Source organism: Heloderma suspectum, chromosome W (genome assembly GCF_057233095.1).
Source record: "Heloderma suspectum isolate Gila_16-S chromosome W, 16-S_ref, whole genome shotgun sequence".
Classification (NCBI taxonomy): Eukaryota; Metazoa; Chordata; class Lepidosauria; order Squamata; family Helodermatidae; genus Heloderma; species Heloderma suspectum.
In genome coordinates, this window is record NC_139475.1 from 52,930,265 (window position 1) to 52,946,303 (window position 16,039).

General features: G+C 57.6%; 1 protein-coding gene across 4 annotated transcripts; it reads right to left on the reverse strand.

The window, feature by feature from the left end:
- Window positions 1–77: 77 nt before the first annotated feature.
- Window positions 78–15,765, reverse strand: LOC146334022 (gamma-interferon-inducible lysosomal thiol reductase-like). 4 transcript variants are annotated; one of them, XM_084825217.1, is made up of 7 exons: window positions 15,557–15,765; window positions 3,885–4,073; window positions 3,709–3,783; window positions 2,651–2,746; window positions 1,273–1,425; window positions 849–917; window positions 78–661 (listed from the first exon to the last, which is right to left on the reverse strand). In XM_084825217.1, exons 1-7 carry the CDS (start codon window positions 15,746–15,748, stop codon window positions 518–520), a joined length of 918 nt encoding a protein of 305 aa, XP_084681343.1. In that variant the 5' UTR covers window positions 15,749–15,765; the 3' UTR covers window positions 78–517. The 4 variants fall into 4 exon arrangements, with proteins under 4 accessions (XP_084681343.1, XP_084681342.1, XP_084681340.1 ...); XM_084825216.1 differs by lacking the exon at window positions 15,557–15,765 and adding an exon at window positions 8,684–9,570; XM_084825214.1 differs by lacking the exon at window positions 15,557–15,765 and adding an exon at window positions 8,675–9,559.
- Between the last annotated feature and the right edge of the window lie 274 nt (window positions 15,766–16,039).

The window sequence follows — 16,039 nt, forward strand, 5'->3', positions numbered from 1 at the left end:
ACCAACCAGGCAGCATGGCCTGGCCCCGAGGAAAAGCTTTCTCCCCCCCGCCCCTGGACACACCACCCCTGAACAAAAGGAGACGACCCTTGGGCCCAAAGAAGAGACCACTCTTTGTTTCTGACAGCAGGATTTCCATGTGGGGGCGCAATCAGTGAGGGGCGTAATGCTGGCGGGGACAATGGGATTGTCTGGGAACAGCAGGGCAGGAGTCCAGGGGGCGAGCAACCCCCCTGCCACAGCAGCCCGAGAAGTGGGAGGGTGCAGCTGGTCCCCCAAACGTCTGGCGGCTGCCCCGTGGCTTTCGCGAGGGCCCAGACCGGGACTCTGCCCTGTGGCGGGGAGTTCCACCGGGCGAGGACACAGCCGGGGCGACGGCAGGGAGCGCGTTCCTCTGATCCGCCTCAGGCAGGAGAAGGGCATCGGTGGTCCCCTCCTCTGATGCGGAGCGCCGGAGCCTGGGCCAGAAGAGGCCACCCTGTGCCCCGAATGCAGGGGGGTGGGCTGGGGGCTGGGGTTACATTTTCAAGCAGCTATCCCCTGGGAAGTGAGGGAGGGGAGCGCGGCTCTTTGGATCCTGGCTCCTTGGATCCTGGCTCTTTGCCTCCTGGCTCTTTGCCGCCTGGCTCTTTGGATCCTGGCAAGCGGGCGGCAGCTCTCCCTGCAAGGGCAGAAGGGGGCAATGGTCAGAACAGCAGAGGCACGCGCCAGGGGGCTCATCTGGGCACGGCCCGCAAACAGGGCCGGCGGGGCGAGACCGGGAACGGCCCGCCGGCAGGACGGACCCCCCTTGCCTCTGTCCAGGAGGGGCAGCCAGGAGGGGACCCCCAAGGAGGGGGGAGGCTTGCCTGATACAAGCTGCAGACCAGCTGGAAGAGGCCCGCTTGCGCTTGCTCCTGAAGATCCTCGGTGTGTTTCTAGGGGAAAGGAGCGGGAAGTCAGAGCATCCCCGTGGGATCCTGGAATAGCCGAGTTGGAAGGTGTCTGCGAGGCCATCTAGTCCAACCCCCTGCTCCATGCCCTCCTCTGAGCCCTCTCCAGTTTGCCCGTGTCCTCCTTCAATTGCGGGGCTCAGAACGGGACCCAGCCCTCCAGACGAGGCCTGGCCAGGGCTGAGCAGGGGGGAGGCCAGGGCTGCCTGGGATTCGGAAGCTGCGTCTCCATCCCTGCCACCCCAAACCGCGTTTGCCTTTTTTGCAGCCACGTCACCTTGTGGGCTCATGTTTGGGCAAATGTCGGGGAGGCCTCTCCCCCCTCCCAGCCAGCGCTTACCCCGTTGACGACGATCCAAGGCACGTATTCGTGCGGGGGCTGCAGGGCCGCGGTGCGCTGGGCATACTTGTTCATGAGCTGATTGCCCAGGTCTCCGCTCACGCAGGCAGTGATGTTGTCCATGGGGATGTCGGGAAAGTACAGCTTCATGCACTGGAATTGCAGAGCAGCCCATGTCAGTCCACCCCCCGGGGTCGAGATACCGGTTCTGCCTTCTGTAGTGCCCCGGAGAGCACAAATGCAGTGGGATCCTACCCCGGGGGAAGCGGATTTTGGAGCGCCTGAAGCTGGGATGCCTGCGGGTACATCCCCTCCAACCGCTAGGCCATGCTTCCCACCCTGACTTCTTTTGTAAACCGAGCACGCCATCTGAAATTCTCCCCAGCGGTGCCAGTCCAGGTTTCGGGGGGGCCCTCCTCCCTCCGCGAGTGCGTCCCCTGTTCCTCCCCCTCGCCGGAGCAAGAGGCAGGTTGGCCTGTGGAACTCGCTGCCCCAGAATGCGGCGATGGCCACCCATTTGGATGGCTTTCGAAGCAGTCGGGCAAAGCCCTGGAGGAGACAGCTATCACTGGCTACTAGCCCTCACGGCTCGGGGCTCCCTCCACTACCAGAGGCAGTGAGCCGATCTACCCCAGTTGCTGGGGAGCATGGGCGGGAGGCTGCTGTTCCACTCGTGTGGGTTTCCTGCGGGTCGGCCACTGTGTGAACTGGATGGATGGACCCGGGGTCAGATCCAGCAGGGCTGCTCCGAGGCTCGTATGTGGGTTGCCATGGGGAAGACGAGGAGGAGTGACTCGGGGGGGGGCTCTGCTGGGGTGTGGGGCCTTGGCAGGGGCTGCACCATGCCAGCCCCCCGGCACTGGCCCAGATCCCCAGCTTGTGAATATAACACTCTCTCGCTTCCCTTCCCTTCCACTTCCCACCGGCCGAAGTGTTTTGCCTGAGGATGGAAAGGGAGCTGGGCATAGCCCACCTTTCTTCCCCACAAAGACACCCACGGGGGCTTCCGGGCCAATTTAAACCCGGGTTATCATGGAAGCGTAGAACAGTAGGGTTGGGAGGGGCGCGCGAGACCATCTAGTCCAGCCCCATCAAGAGATGCGCACAGAGAATTGCCTGAAAATGCCGTGGAAGATGTTGCCCCAGCTTGGGACCTCGTGGCCCTGATGGCTGGCGCAGGGGTTGGGCTTGATGGCCTCGCAGGCCCCTTCCAGCCCGGTGATCCTAGGAGCTCTGTGGCACCAACAGAGCCTAGGCATGGAGCCTCCCTCTCGGGGGCGAAAGCAGGCGTCGGCCACATGTGACAGAGGCACACAGGAGCTGGCCTGCGCTGCACGGCCGAGCAGGCCAAGGTGGGCACAGAAGCGGGGGGACGCACCATTCCAAGGCTCTGGGTGACGTTGCTGCTGGACTCCATGCAGAAGACGAGCATCAGGTGGTACAGCGGTGGGGGGAGCAGGGCGATGCCGCAGGCCTGGGGAGACACGTGGCAAGCAGGAGAAGGGGAGACCCCCGTGCGCCAGGCAGGAGGACCCCCGTGCGCAACCGCCAACACCTGCGCCTGGGCGAACACCGAGGAGCCGTGACCCAGCTCTGCGCAGAAGCCTGCGCCGGCCGGGAGACCGGGGTGGGCCTGCTCAGCCCGCCGAACGGACGGCGCCTTCTGCCAGCCCTCCAGTGTAGGACAGCTGGCCACCCTGCGGCATGGGCCTGTCTCTTTACGCCAGATGGGGCCTGGACAGCCCAGTCGAGAGAAGGCCCCTTGGCAGAGAGAACCGCCCTTGGTCAAGGCGGGCACCTGGCCCCCCAGGAGGCTTTCTTCTCAAACCAAGCCTGGCCTGGGCGGTCTGGGAAAGAGAGGAGCCTTCTGGTAGAGGACTGTCCTTTCCTAGCCTCTGGAAAGGAGGACACCTGGCTACCTCAGGTCAGCTTTTGATGGCACTGCATTAGTGCTTCGCCTTTCCCCCTCTTGCAAGGAGCCCAAGGCGGCGTACATGACCCCCCCCCCCCCGTTCTAGCCTCACAATGACAACCCGGCGAGGCGGGCTGGGCCGCCAGGCCGCACCTGGCCTGGGCACTCGAACCCAGCTCTGCCGGCTCCGAACCCTCAAAAACGGAGTGACGGGAAGAGCCCCCAAGAAAACCCCGATGGTGGGGCAGCAGAGCTGGGAAGGGCGGGCCGCAGGACGCGGGTTACAATTTGCCCGAAAGATGCTAGCGCCGGCAAAGCGGGAACGGATTCGCCCGTCCCACCGCTTGCGGGCGGGCCATTGCCCGACTTGCCGCCCTTCCCAAATCTACCTCCCTTTCTCGCTCTTTCTCGCACAGGCCCCGGCTGTGGGGGGCTGAGCCCTGGCCCGAGGAAATGCCTCCCCAAAGGGCCCCCCAGCCCCACGGAGCTCTTGGCTCGGGCCCCCTTCGGGACCGGCAGCATACCTCCATCATGTTGCCCAGGCATTCATCCTTGCCGTGCTGGCACTCGAACTCCCATCTCGTGGGCCCCTTGATCTCCTGCAAGGGGGCAAGCGGGAGAGGGGCATGGGCCAGGTCAGGCCAAGCCTCCCCCTTCCCCAGCCCCCCGCCCGGGCACGTGGTCCGGAGCGTGGCCCTACCTTGGTGTTCCCGTAGGGGACTAGCGTGATGTTCAGGATGTCGTGCAGCATGAGCCAGGTGGGGATCAGCTCCAGGACCAGGAAGGCGCGGCAGGCGGAGCAGAGGCTCTCGTAGTACAGGCTGATGGCCACCGGGGCAGCCTTTCGGGAGGGCCTGGAGGCGGCCTGCAAGGCGCAGTGCTTCTCTGCCTGCAAGGGAGACAGGTATGTGGCAGCATCGGGGGGTCGGCCCCGAAGCCAGCTCTCGTCCCCCTGGCTCCTGCACGCCGTCCGTGGCCCCCAGGGGTGCCAGGCTGCACCTCCCATGGGCCATGCTCGCCGGCTAGACTGCTCTGACCACTAGGCCGCTCCCCCTGACGCCCATCCCAAATCTGCCTGCCTGTGCCTGCAGCCCGTTCTTCCACGTCCTGCGGCCTGGGATGGCCGCAAACAGGATGCAGCCCGCTTCTGCGTGGCGACAACCCTGCAGGGACGGGAGAGGCGCTCTCATCGCCCCCGCGGTCTCCTCTTCCCAAGCTTAACATAGCCAGTTCCGTCCCTCTTTCCTTGCCGGACTGAGTTTCTAGTCCTCTGATCATCTTCGTTGCCCTTCTCTGAGCTCGTTCCAATCTAATTTCCCAAATTGTGGTATCCAGGACTGAGCACGGTCGTCGGGGTGAGGCCTGACCAGCGCCAAATGGAGTAGAACGGTGACTTCCCATGATTTTGACACGCTGTTTCTACTGACGCAACCTAAAAATTGCATTGGCCTTTTTTGCAGCCACATCACCCCGTTGGCTCATCTTCCGCTTGTGATCAACTCAATTTGTCCAATTTCCCAAATCGTGGTGGCCAGGACTGGGCACGGTCCTTGGGCTAAGGTCTGACCAGCGCCAATAGAGCAGAACTATGACTTTCCATGATCCTGGATGCCACAATTTGGGAAATTAGACAAACTGAGCTGATCACAAGCGGAAGATGAGCCAATGGGGTGATGAGGCTGCAAAAAAGGCCAATGCGATTATAGGTTGCATCAGTAGAAATATCTTTTCAAAATCATGGGAAAACTAAACCTAAAATTGCATTGGCTTTTTTTGCAGCCACATCACACCGTTGGCTCAAATTCAGCTTGTGATCAACTCAATTTGCCCAGTTTCCCAAATTGTGGTGTCCAGGACTGGGCACGGTTGTCGGGGTGAGGTCTGACCAGTGCCAAATAGAGTAGAACTATGACTTCCCATGGTTTTGACATGCTATTTCTACTGACGCAACTTAAAAATTGCATTGGCCTTTTTTGCAGCCACATCACATAGTTTTATTTATTTATTTATTTATTAAATTTATTAATCGCCCATCTGACTGGTCACCCAGCCACTCTGGGTGATGTACAACCCACCATAAAACAATTTAAAACAATAAAATTTTACCATAATTTTTTTTTAAAAAAAATACCCTAACCCACCCCAAATGCCTGCCTGAACAACCACGTTTTTAATGCACGACGGAAGCTCATTAAAGAGGGGGCATGACGGAGTTCCCTAGGGAGGGAGTTCCACAGAGTGGGGGCCACCACAGAGAAGGCCCTCTCCCTCGTCCCCACCAGTCTAGCTGTCCTGGCTGATGGGACAGAGAGAAGGCCATCCGAGGCTGATCTTGTTAAGCGGCCTGTCTGGTGTTGCTGGAGGCGCTCCTTAAGATAGGCTGGGCCGGAACCACATAGGGTTTTAAAGGTCAAAACCAACACCTTGAATTTGGCCCGGAAAACAACTGGTAACCAGTGCAACTCCTTCAGCACTGGAGTGATGTGATCTCGCCGGCGGCTGCCTTTAATCAGGCGAGCCGCCGCGTTCTGTACCAGCTGCAGCTTCTGAACTGTCTTCAAGGGTAACCCCACATAGAGTGCATTACAGTAGTCTAAACGAGAGGAGACCAGGGCATGTACTACCGATGGGAGCAGATGGCCGGGAAGGAAGGGGCGCAGCCGCCGTATCAGATGGAGTTGATACAGCGCTGTCCGGCTCACAGCTGACACCTGAGCCTCCATGGACAGCTGGGAGTCCAAAATGACCCCCAGGCTGCGGACCTGGTCTTTCAAGGGTAGCCGTACCCCATTCAACACCAGGTCAGCATCCCCCAGCCTCCTCTTGTCTCCCACCAAAAGTACCTCGGTCTTGTCAGGGTTCAGCTTCAGTTGGCTCAAATTCAGCTTGTGATCAGCTCAATTTGCCCAATCTCCCAAATTGTGGTGTCCAGGACTGGGCACGGTTGTCGGGGTGAGGTCTGACCGGCACCAAATAGAGTAGAACTATGACTTCCCATGATTTTGACACGCTATTTCTACTGACGCAACCTAAAAATTGCATTGGCCTTTTCTGCAGCCACATCACACAGTTGGCTGATATTCAGACTGAAGGGCTGAGATTGGGTCCTGAACTCCTCTAACCAGCATTTAGATGGGTAAAGCAACACACAGAAATTCGATTTGGTTTGCAAGAGCCAGGAATCCCCCCCCCCTGCACTGCCCATCCCCACCCTATAGACGCCCTGTTTTTCTTGCCCTGCATTTTGCTCTCCGACGATTGGGAAGCAGCCACCCTTGGTCCCACCCTTGAGAAGTCCCGGCCCGCTCAAGGGGGGTCAGAAGTGTGAGAACCCTCCCTGACCTGGATTCCTGCATTGAGCAGGGGGCTGGACCTGATGGCCTTGTAGGCCCCTTCCAACCCTACTCTTCTACGATTCTAAACCCCTTTTAAACCATGGACAGTTCGGTTCACGAGAGGAGGGGACTAAGCGCTGTCCCCCGTCCCCCAAGCTGCATAAGGCAAGCCAGTCCAGCGTCTAACATTATCGAACTGTATGGCCAAAGACAGCGTGCAGGGGAAGGCATGGGCGCATGGGTGGCTGGGCGCAGGGAACCACGAAGAGGACGCCATCACGGCTCCCCAACCCCGGACCGCATCCACCCACCCTGCTTCCTCTGCTGCCCTCCTTGAGGGAAGCGAAAGTGGGGGGGCTTCCTGCCAGGCGACCATTTGCCTCCCACCCTGCTGGGGCTTTCCACGGGGCGGCCCCACCCAGGAGCAGCAGAGGCTGCCAACGGATCGCCCTTCTGGCAACGGATAGCCCCCCCAGAGACCCCAACAGTACCCTGACCACTGTACTCCTTCCAGCCTTTGCTTGGAAAGGCCTAGGCTCCCCAAACTTCCCCTTCCATCGAGGAAAGCCCCTTAAAAAAGGGGGGCGGGGGGAGTCTTTGTGCGTGACCCACATTTGTCCCATGCTGCCTGCTTTTCTCACTTCTCTTTTCCTGCCCTCCAGCAGCTCTGGTTTGGGCTCTCGGCCCCCTGAGGACGGGCTCCCTGGGGAGGACCACGGAGCCCAGCCCTGTTCTCTGCCGCTGCATGCCTGCAAAAGGGGTGGATGGGGGGATCTGCGACCCCAGCTTGGACAGAGCTACGGTGGCTACACAAGGGTCCTTCAAGACCATCCAGCCCAACCCCCTGCTCCGTGCAGGAAGCCTGATTCCCGCCCAAGGACTAAGCAGGGCTGACGGTGCCGAGCTTCGGAGATCAGGCCAGATCCGGCACTCCGAGCATGGAACAGCGCAGCCGTGTGCATGGGCTCCGCGCAGTCGGCATTCTGCGAAACGGCCCACGCACCTTTGAAAGCTGGGGGAGATGGCCACCTTTCAGCCAGCACATCCCGCACCCTCGGCACGCAGGGAGTCCGGCCTGCCCCTTCCCGACTGCTCTCCTCACACTCGGGTTCCGGCCTTCGGAGAAAATGCTCGCTGTGTCCGCACCACCCAGCCCGAGCCGAGCGTGGAAGCATCTCTTCTCACGCCCACCACCCGGGTTCTCTTTTCCCCAAGACAACAAGCCCCGATGAGAGGCGCCTTCCCCCACAGTCGTCCTTTCCCGTGCTTGCTCTGCCCGTTCGTTGTCTTTTAGTAATGTGTATAGACTGCTTTATTCACTAAAAAAGCCATCCAAACCATTTCAACCTTGAACCGCCCCCCAAAGCACAAGGACCTGAAAGCAGTCAAACAGGCACCCCACATCCTTGCAAAGGCCAGCTGAAAAAGACCAGCATTTGGGCAGCTGGGCCGCGGGGCTCGAGGGCGGGAGCCAAATCGCGCCACCATCCCCGGAAAGAGGCCAGCGTTCCGTTCTGCCCTTGTGAGGCTGCTCTGGGGTTGCTCAGGCCGCAGGGAGCTGTTCCGGCTGATCCTCTGTGGTTAAGAAACCCGCAGACATCTCCCCAGATTGCCTAAGTACACAGCCCATTGCATGTCTGGCTGTGCCCTATGAAGCCCGATACGGCTCCGGTCCAGCTCATCTGAAAGACCGTGTCCTCCCTCATGAGCCTGCCCATGTCCGGAGACCCTCTGGGGAGGCCCTTCTCTCCGTCCCACCACTGTCACGGGCTCGTCCAGGGGGAGGCCGGGAGAGGGCCTTCTCGGGGGCCACCCCGCGGCTGCACAACGCCCTTCCCACGGCTCCCTCCTTGATGTACTTCTGGCTACGACAGCCCTGTTCCAGCAGGTCTCTGGGACAGAGCTGGACCCGGCGGGTGCCGTCTCGAAATGCTGCCATCATGCCTTAATTCAATTTTAATTGTTCGCATGCGTTGCATGACGTTGGTTTTCACGTTTGCAAGCCACCTTGTGTCCCGGTCCGGGGAAAACGGTGGGGTATAAATAAATAGCATCATCATCACAGCAACAGTGATGTCCAAACTGCGGGCATCTCTGGGAGCACACCGGGACGGCACATCTCTCGGCCTGCCGGCCTCCTGCCTCTCCCCCTTACCTCGCACACCTTGGCGATCTCCGCGGAGCTGCACCACAGCTGCGGTGGGAAGCGGCAGGCAGTGTGGCCGCCCACGCCGCCCGCCCAGAGGGTGCAAGCGGCCAGCAGGAGCCAAGGACCCATGGCCAAGTGAGGTGCGGGGCCTGCCGAGGTCTGCGGAGGAAAAGGCAGGTCTCGCCGGGTGGCCCGTGCCCGCCCTCTTCCTGCTCTGGGCAACCTGTTTTTCCTCTCCGGCAGCTCATGACTCAGCTTCTGCCTCGTCCTGCGCAAGCGGCACCAAGGACTTGTGGGCAGAGCCCGGGCGCTATCTGGCGAGCCCCGGGGAAAGGTCATGGACCTATTCCTGAGCAAACAGTTTCAGTTCTCGCTGCTTCATGGGCGTATGGAGGCTGGGCATGAGTTCGCATGCGTTGGAGAATGTGGAGCGAACAAGACCGCAAACACAGGCGATGCAAGCCAGCACGTCTGCCATTTATTTACCCGCCCGGCCTCAGTCTGTCATGGGACCATAGAATCCTAGAAGAGTAGGGCTGGAAGGGGCCTATAAGGCCATCCAGTCCAGCTCCCTGCTCAAGGCAGGCCTCCAAGCCACAGCATCCCCGACAGATGGCTGCCCAGCTTCGTAGAATCCTAGAATAGGAGGGTTGGAAGGGGCCTATAAGACCATCCAGTCCAACCCCCTGCTCAAGGCAAGCCTCCAAGCCAGAGCATCCCTGACAGATGGCTGCCCAGCTTTGTAGAATCCTAGAAAAGTAGGGTTGGAAGGGGCCTATAAGATCATCCAGTCCAACCCCCTGCTCAAGGTAGGCCTCCAAGCCAGAGTATCCCGACAGATGGCTACCCAGCTTTGTAGAATCACAGAATATTAGGGTTGGAAGGGGCCTATAAGACCATCCAGTCCAGCCCCCTGCTCAAGGCAGGACTCCAAGCCAGAGCATCCCCGACAGATGGCTGCCCAGCTTTGTAGATTCCTAGGGTTGGAAGGGACCTATAAGACCATCCAGTGCAGCCCCCTGCTCAAGGCAGGCCTCCAAGCCACAGCATCCCCGACAGATGGCTGCCCAGCCTCATCCTGAATGCCTCCAGTGTGGGAGAGCCCCCCACCTCCCTGTCAGCACCGTCTCCAATAGGTCCCCCTTGCAGAGCAACGTTGCCCCTGTCCCTGTATTTCCTCCGCTGGCTGACAAAGAGATGTTAGGAAGCAACGTGCAGATGGGATGAAAAAGTAAGACAGGCATCAGTGACCCAAGACTGGACTGCTGCAATGCGCTGTATGTGGGGCTGCCCCTTTCCAGCATGAAGTCCTCTGCAGAGGGGACTGCACTGGTTGCAGATTCGCTCCCGGGCCAGGTCCAAGGTTTTGGGACTGGTGTGGTTCTGGTCCCCTCAAAAACTCAGGACCGAGACACCTGAAAGAGAGCCTCCTTCTCTACCAGCCTGCCTGGTCACTGAGCTCATCGGAGGGCATGTTCCTGGCAGTTCCACGTGGACCCATGGAAAATTCCACTTTCATAGAATGGCAGAATCCTAGAAAAGCAGGGTTGGAAGGGGCCTGTAAGACCATCGAGTCCAACCCTCTGCTCAGTGCAGGAGTCCAAGTCAGAACATCCCTATAGAATCACAGAATAGTACGGTTGGAGGGGGCCTATGAGACCATCCAGTCCAACCCCCTGCTCAGTGCAGGACTCCAAGTCAGAGCATCCCTGATCTTCGGATGTGCAGCGCTAGATAAATATTGTAAATAAAGAAATAAGAAACCAGGCCGAGAGATTTGCTCGCTTCCTGCTTTGCATCCCAAGCTGGGGGAGAGTCGCATGGCTGCGGGGAACAGCCCCGGCTGGTTGGGCCGATGAAGGCCGTGAACGGGGCATCCTTGGGGGAGCTCCCTTTGTCTCTCCTCATCCTGGATTCCCAAAGTACTGGGGCAAAGTGCGGGGAGAAACAGGCCACATTTCGATGTAATAACAGGCACCAGCTTTGCTCGATCGCCACAAGTTCCCTCTGCCACACGGCCTTGAAATGGCCCCGCCTGCCATTTCACCAATGTCCATGCGAGGCTTTCAGTGCAACCCACGACAAGTCCCGCGCCGGTGTGGCGAGAGTGCTGGTCTGGGAGCCAGGAGATCCGGGTTTGAGTCCCACTCGGCCGTGGAAGCTCATTGGGGGCCTTGGGGCCAGGCTCTCAGCCCAACCTACCTCACAGGGTTGTTGTTGCGAGGATGCAACAGAGAGGAGGAGGAGAACGCAAGCCGCCTGGGGTTCCTTGCAAGAGGGGAAAAGGCAGGCTGTAAAGGCAATAAATACCTAATAAATGTCCAATGCCTTGGCTGATTTCCTGGGCCTTGTGGGGCAGAGGAGGGCACAAGCCCTTTGGCCCCAGAGCGACCGGGCGTCTGCTGGGGGGACTCAGGCCCTGCACACACGCACGCCGGCCCCCCTCTCCCCCCCAAAACGTGGCTGTTCAGGCAGGCATTTGGGGTGGGTTCAGGTATTTTGAGAAATCCGATGCTTTAATGTGGAATTGGAGGGTTTTAAACCGTTGTCTTATCGGACATCACCCAGGGTGGCCAGATGGGCGATTAAGAAATTTAATTATTATTATAAATATTATTATAAATATTAAAAAGACCCAGGCGTTCCCTGCTCCACGGTGGCAGTCAGAGGGCAACCTGGGCAAGCCGCCGCCCCAAACCACACGCCATTAAAGGAATTCTCGGTCAGGAGATGCGAGGAGCCCTGCATCAGCAGATCAGATCCGTGGTCCACTGATCGGTCACCCGCAGCTGCCATCCCAGGAGATGCGAGAGCCACGCCAAGCCGCCGGCCTATTTTCCTTTGCCCTCCACGTTCCTTGGTCCTCGTGTGCAGCGTCCTTTTCGACTGCACACCCGCTGGGCGGAGACCCTCGCGTTTGACTGACGGCATGTCACTCTCGTGCTTGGAGCCTAGCAGCCTGCGAGGATTGGAAGGGGCCTGTGAGACCCTCAAGCCCGACCCCAAATCATAGGATCCTAGAATAGTAGGGTTGGAAGGGGCCAACGAGACCATCTAGCCCAACCCCCTGCTCGATGCAGGAGTCCGAGTCACAGCATCCCTGACAGGCGGCTGTCCAGCCTCGTCTTGAAGCCGAAGCATCCCTATAGAATCACAGACTGGTAGGGTGGGAAGGGGCCTGTAAGACCATCTAGCCCAACCCCCTGCTTGATGCAGGAGTCCGAATCACAGCATCCCCGACAGGTGGCTATCCAACTTCCGGTGACTGGGGGAGCAGCCCGAAAAGAGCCTGAACGATGGGTTACCGAGGCTACTCAACACGGGAGGCCTGCTCATGAAAGGCCACTCAGTGCCAGGGCCCAAGACACTGGAGGCAGCCAGATTTGCCGCTCCTCTGGAGCACGTGTCGATGACGGACTGCCCAGCGGCACTTGGACTCTGCTCTGTGTGGGAGACCTGGGTTCGAGTCCCCACTCAGCCATGGAAGCTCCCTGGGGGACTTTGGGCCAGTCACAGACTCTCGGCCCAACCTACCTCACAGGGTTGTTGGTGTGAAAATGGAGAGGAGGACAACAGTGTAAGCTGCCTTAGGTCCCTTGCAAGAGGGGAAAAGGTGGGATATAAATGCAATAAATGGATAAAATCCAATGGCCATTTCTGGGAGGTGTGAGGGCCGGCCCGGATAAATAGCACCCTGGGAGAGGGGTGCCTTTGGTGTCCCCCCCCCCCCCCGAGTCAGTTTTGCAGGGCCACCCAGAGGATTGATGAGGGCTGGTGCGGTGCGATGTCACTTGGGATGGGCCTTGCTCAAACCTCGATCTCTCAGCCACGGTGTTAGTTTGCACCAGCCCCATTCTGAGCAGGACGATCACGGGGTTTCCCTCGAATACTGTTGGCTTGGGAGCCGTTCCTCTCCTTTGGCAAGCGTCCTTTATTTCAGAGTATCCGTTATTCTTATCTTTAAACATCATGACAGGCATGAACAAAGCAGGTATCTAGCTGACCTCCCGCAGCTGTACTTTATTATTCATACAGCGTTCGCAGGATTTGAAGACCTGCTCATGTTGCCCCAAAGGAAGGCTGTTTTCCACGGATTCTCACCGGGCACCAAGGTCATCCAAGTAGGACTTCGGAAAAGAAACACACTTGGAAACCAGCGGAAGGAAGATCCATAGGAAGAAAGCCAGATTACGAAGCATGTGGTCTTCAATGCTGATACACTAATGCCCATAGGATGGGAAACAAACGGAATGAACTTGAACTCGTAACACAGGAGGGAAATCATGACTTGATAGGGGGAACTGAGCCTTGGTGGGATGACTCTCGTGACTGGAATACAGCAACTGAAGGATATAGCTTGTTCAAAAAGAAGAGGAGGAACAGAAAGGGAGGTGCGGTTGCGCTGTATGTGAAAAATACATATCTCTGCACAGAAATACAGGAGGATGAGCTTGGTAGCCCCATCGAGAGCATCTGGATCAAAATAAATAGAGCAAAGAATAAAAGGAACCTGAGGGTCAGAGTCTACTACCAGCCACCTGATAAAGGAGAAGGCGAGGATGAAACTTTTGAAAAGCAAACAGCCAATGTTCTAAGGAAGCATGATGTAGTAGTAACGGGGGACTGCAATTTCCCCGATATTTGTTGGGAGACAAATTCTGCAAAACATGGCCCCTCCAGGAAATTCCTGACTTGTGTGGCGGATAACTTCCTCCTACAGAAAGTAGAGGAAGGAACTAGAGGATCGGCTATCCTTGACTTGATCCTAACCAACAGAGATGACTTGGTGGATAAAGTAGCAGTTACAGGAACTCTGGGGGAAAGCGACCATGTTGTACTTGAGTTCTTGGTTCTAAGGGAATCAAAAGCCGAGTGTAGCCAAACGCGTGCCCTGGATTTTAGGAAAGCTGATTTTCATAAACTCAGAACAATGATCAGTAAGGTCCCATGGCAAGTGACCCTAAGGAGAAAAGGAGTCTGAGATAGGTGGGAGCTTTTAAAAAAGGAAATTCTCAAGGCACAATCACAAGCAATTCCAACAAGAAGAAAAGGTGGAAGACAACAGAAGAAGCCAATGTGGCATCACAAAAAGCTTAGGGATGGCCCGAAAACAAAAAAGGGCACATATAGGAAGTGGAAAGAAGGCCAAGTGACAAAGGAAGAGTACAGGCAGGTAGCACAGAACTGCAGGGACGGCGTCAGGAAGGCTAAAGCTGAAAATGAGCTGAGGTTGGCGAGGGAGGCTAAAAGCAACAAAAAGGCTTTCTTCAGCTACGTGCAAAGTAAAAGGCAGAGGAAAGAAATGGTGGTTCAGCTATTAAACAAGGATGGCAAAATGATAACAGATGACAAAGAAAAGGCAGAGGTGCTCAATTCCTACTTTGGCTCAGTCTCCTCCCAAAAGAGGGCCTATGAGCCCCCTGGCAAAGGCGAAGTGCAAGCTGAAGGGGCAGGATTGCAGCTTGAGATCAACAGGCATATGGTCAGGGAACACCTAATGACTTTGAATGAGTTCAGATCTCCAGGGCCAGATGAACTGCATCCTAGAGTAATAAAGGAACTGGCGGAAGAACTCTCAGAACCGCTGTCTATTCTCTTTGAGAAATCATGGAGGACGGGGGAAGTGCCAGATGACTGGAGGGGGGCTAATGTTGTCCCCATCTTCAAAAAGGGTTAAAAGGAGGAACCTGGGAACTACAGACCAGTCAGTCTGACATCAATCCCTGGGGAAATTCTGGAGCAGATGATAAAGCAATCCATCTGCAAGCAACTTGAAAACAATGCCGTGATGATTCGAAGCCAACATGGATTTGTCAAGAACAAGTCCTGCCAGATGAATCTGATCTCATTTTCTGATCAGGGAACCTCCCTTGTGGACCGTGGGAATGCTGTGGACATCATATACCTCGACTTCAGCAAAGCCTTTGACAAAGTGCCCCATGATCTCCTGGTGAGCAAACTAGCTCAAAGTGGGCCAGAAGAAACAGCAGTCAGGTGGATCCACAGTTGGCTGCAGAATCGGACTCAAAGAGTGCTTCTCAATGGGACCTTCTCAAACCGGGGAGAGGGAACAAGTGGGGTATCGCAGGGCTCAGTCCTGGGCCCAGGGCTGTTCAACACTTTTATTAATGACTTGGGGGAGGAGGGGCAGGGAATGCTGATGAAATTTGCAGATGACACAAAATTGGGCGGGAGAGCTAATACTTTGGAAGACAGAAACAAAATTCAAAGTGATGTGGATAGACTGGAGCGCTGGGCAGAAAACAACAGAATGACATTTAATAGGGAGAAATGCCAAGTTCTGCACCTCGGAAAAATAAACCAACTGCACAGTTACAAGATGGGGGAGACGCGGCTCAACAACACTACAAGCGAGAAGGATCTCGGCATTGTTGTCGAGCACAAGCTGAAGATGAGCCAACAATGTGATGTGGCTGCAAAAAAGGCAAATGCGATTTGGGGCTGCATGAATAGAAGCATCGCTTCCAAATCCTGGGAAGTCCTAGTTCCCCTCTACTCAGCACTGGTTAGGCCGCATCTGGAGTGCTGGGTCCAGTTCTGGACACCACACTTGAAGGAGGCTGGAGCATTCTATAGGGAAAGGAGCATTCTATAGGGATGCTCTGGCTTGGAGCTCTGCACTGAGCAGGGGGCTGGGCTGGATGGTCTCCGAGGCCCCTTCCAGCCCTCCTATTCTCTGACGCTCTGAACCTTGAAAGAACGGTTCCAGACCCCTGCTTGTCGAGATCGGAGCTGGGGGCGTGCGTGTGCACGCCCAGCCAGCCAAGCCACGCCGCAGCCGCCTCGGCAGGAAAGCCCCCGGCCCCATGAAGCCCCCTCACGCCCTCCTGCCCAGATTAGACCCCCCAAGACGCAGCCTGGTCTCACTTCTCTTTTCCTGGGTAAAACCGCAAACAGCTGCTTCCTCTTCAGGCGGGGAAGTTCCTTCAGGCCCGTGGTCCCTCCCCCGTTTTGTTCCACGGGCTTCGGATCGGAGCCACCGAGCTTCTCAGCAACGTCCTCCCCGCAAAAGCGCAAAGAAAACAGGGGGTGATGCGCGCAAACCTCCAGGGCCCACATAGGAATGCACTTCTGCAGGAATGCCTTTTATCCCCCCCCCCGAAGTACCGTACAAAACGTGGCCTCTTGTGGTCGGGCTCGGGCCGGTCCCGGCACCTCCCCGTCGCAAAACTGGGCCCGAGGGCCGAGGAAATGGGCTTCTGTCAGGACAGGGGGAGCCAGGAAAGGGGGCTCGGGTGCTACGGAGGGGGCCCCCGGGGTTATTGCATATATCTAGAAGAGGGGATTTGCCACGGAGCCAGGCCCACGGCAGCGGCCACGGGGGTCATGGCGGGGGGAACCCATCCGCAA

Excerpts from the sequence above, each read along its gene's own strand:
- LOC146334022 (XM_084825214.1), bottom strand. The coding sequence starts at position 9,007 with ATGACCTTTCCCCGGGGCTCGCCAGATAGCGCCCGGGCTCTGCCCACA. Across the intron at positions 4,074-8,674 it reads AGATCGCCAAGGTGTGCGAG|GCAGAGAAGCACTGCGCCTT; the intron begins GTAAGGGGGAGA and ends TCTCCCTTGCAG. Across the intron at positions 2,747-3,708 it reads GCCTGGGCAACATGATGGAG|GCCTGCGGCATCGCCCTGCT; the intron begins GTATGCTGCCGG and ends GTGTCTCCCCAG.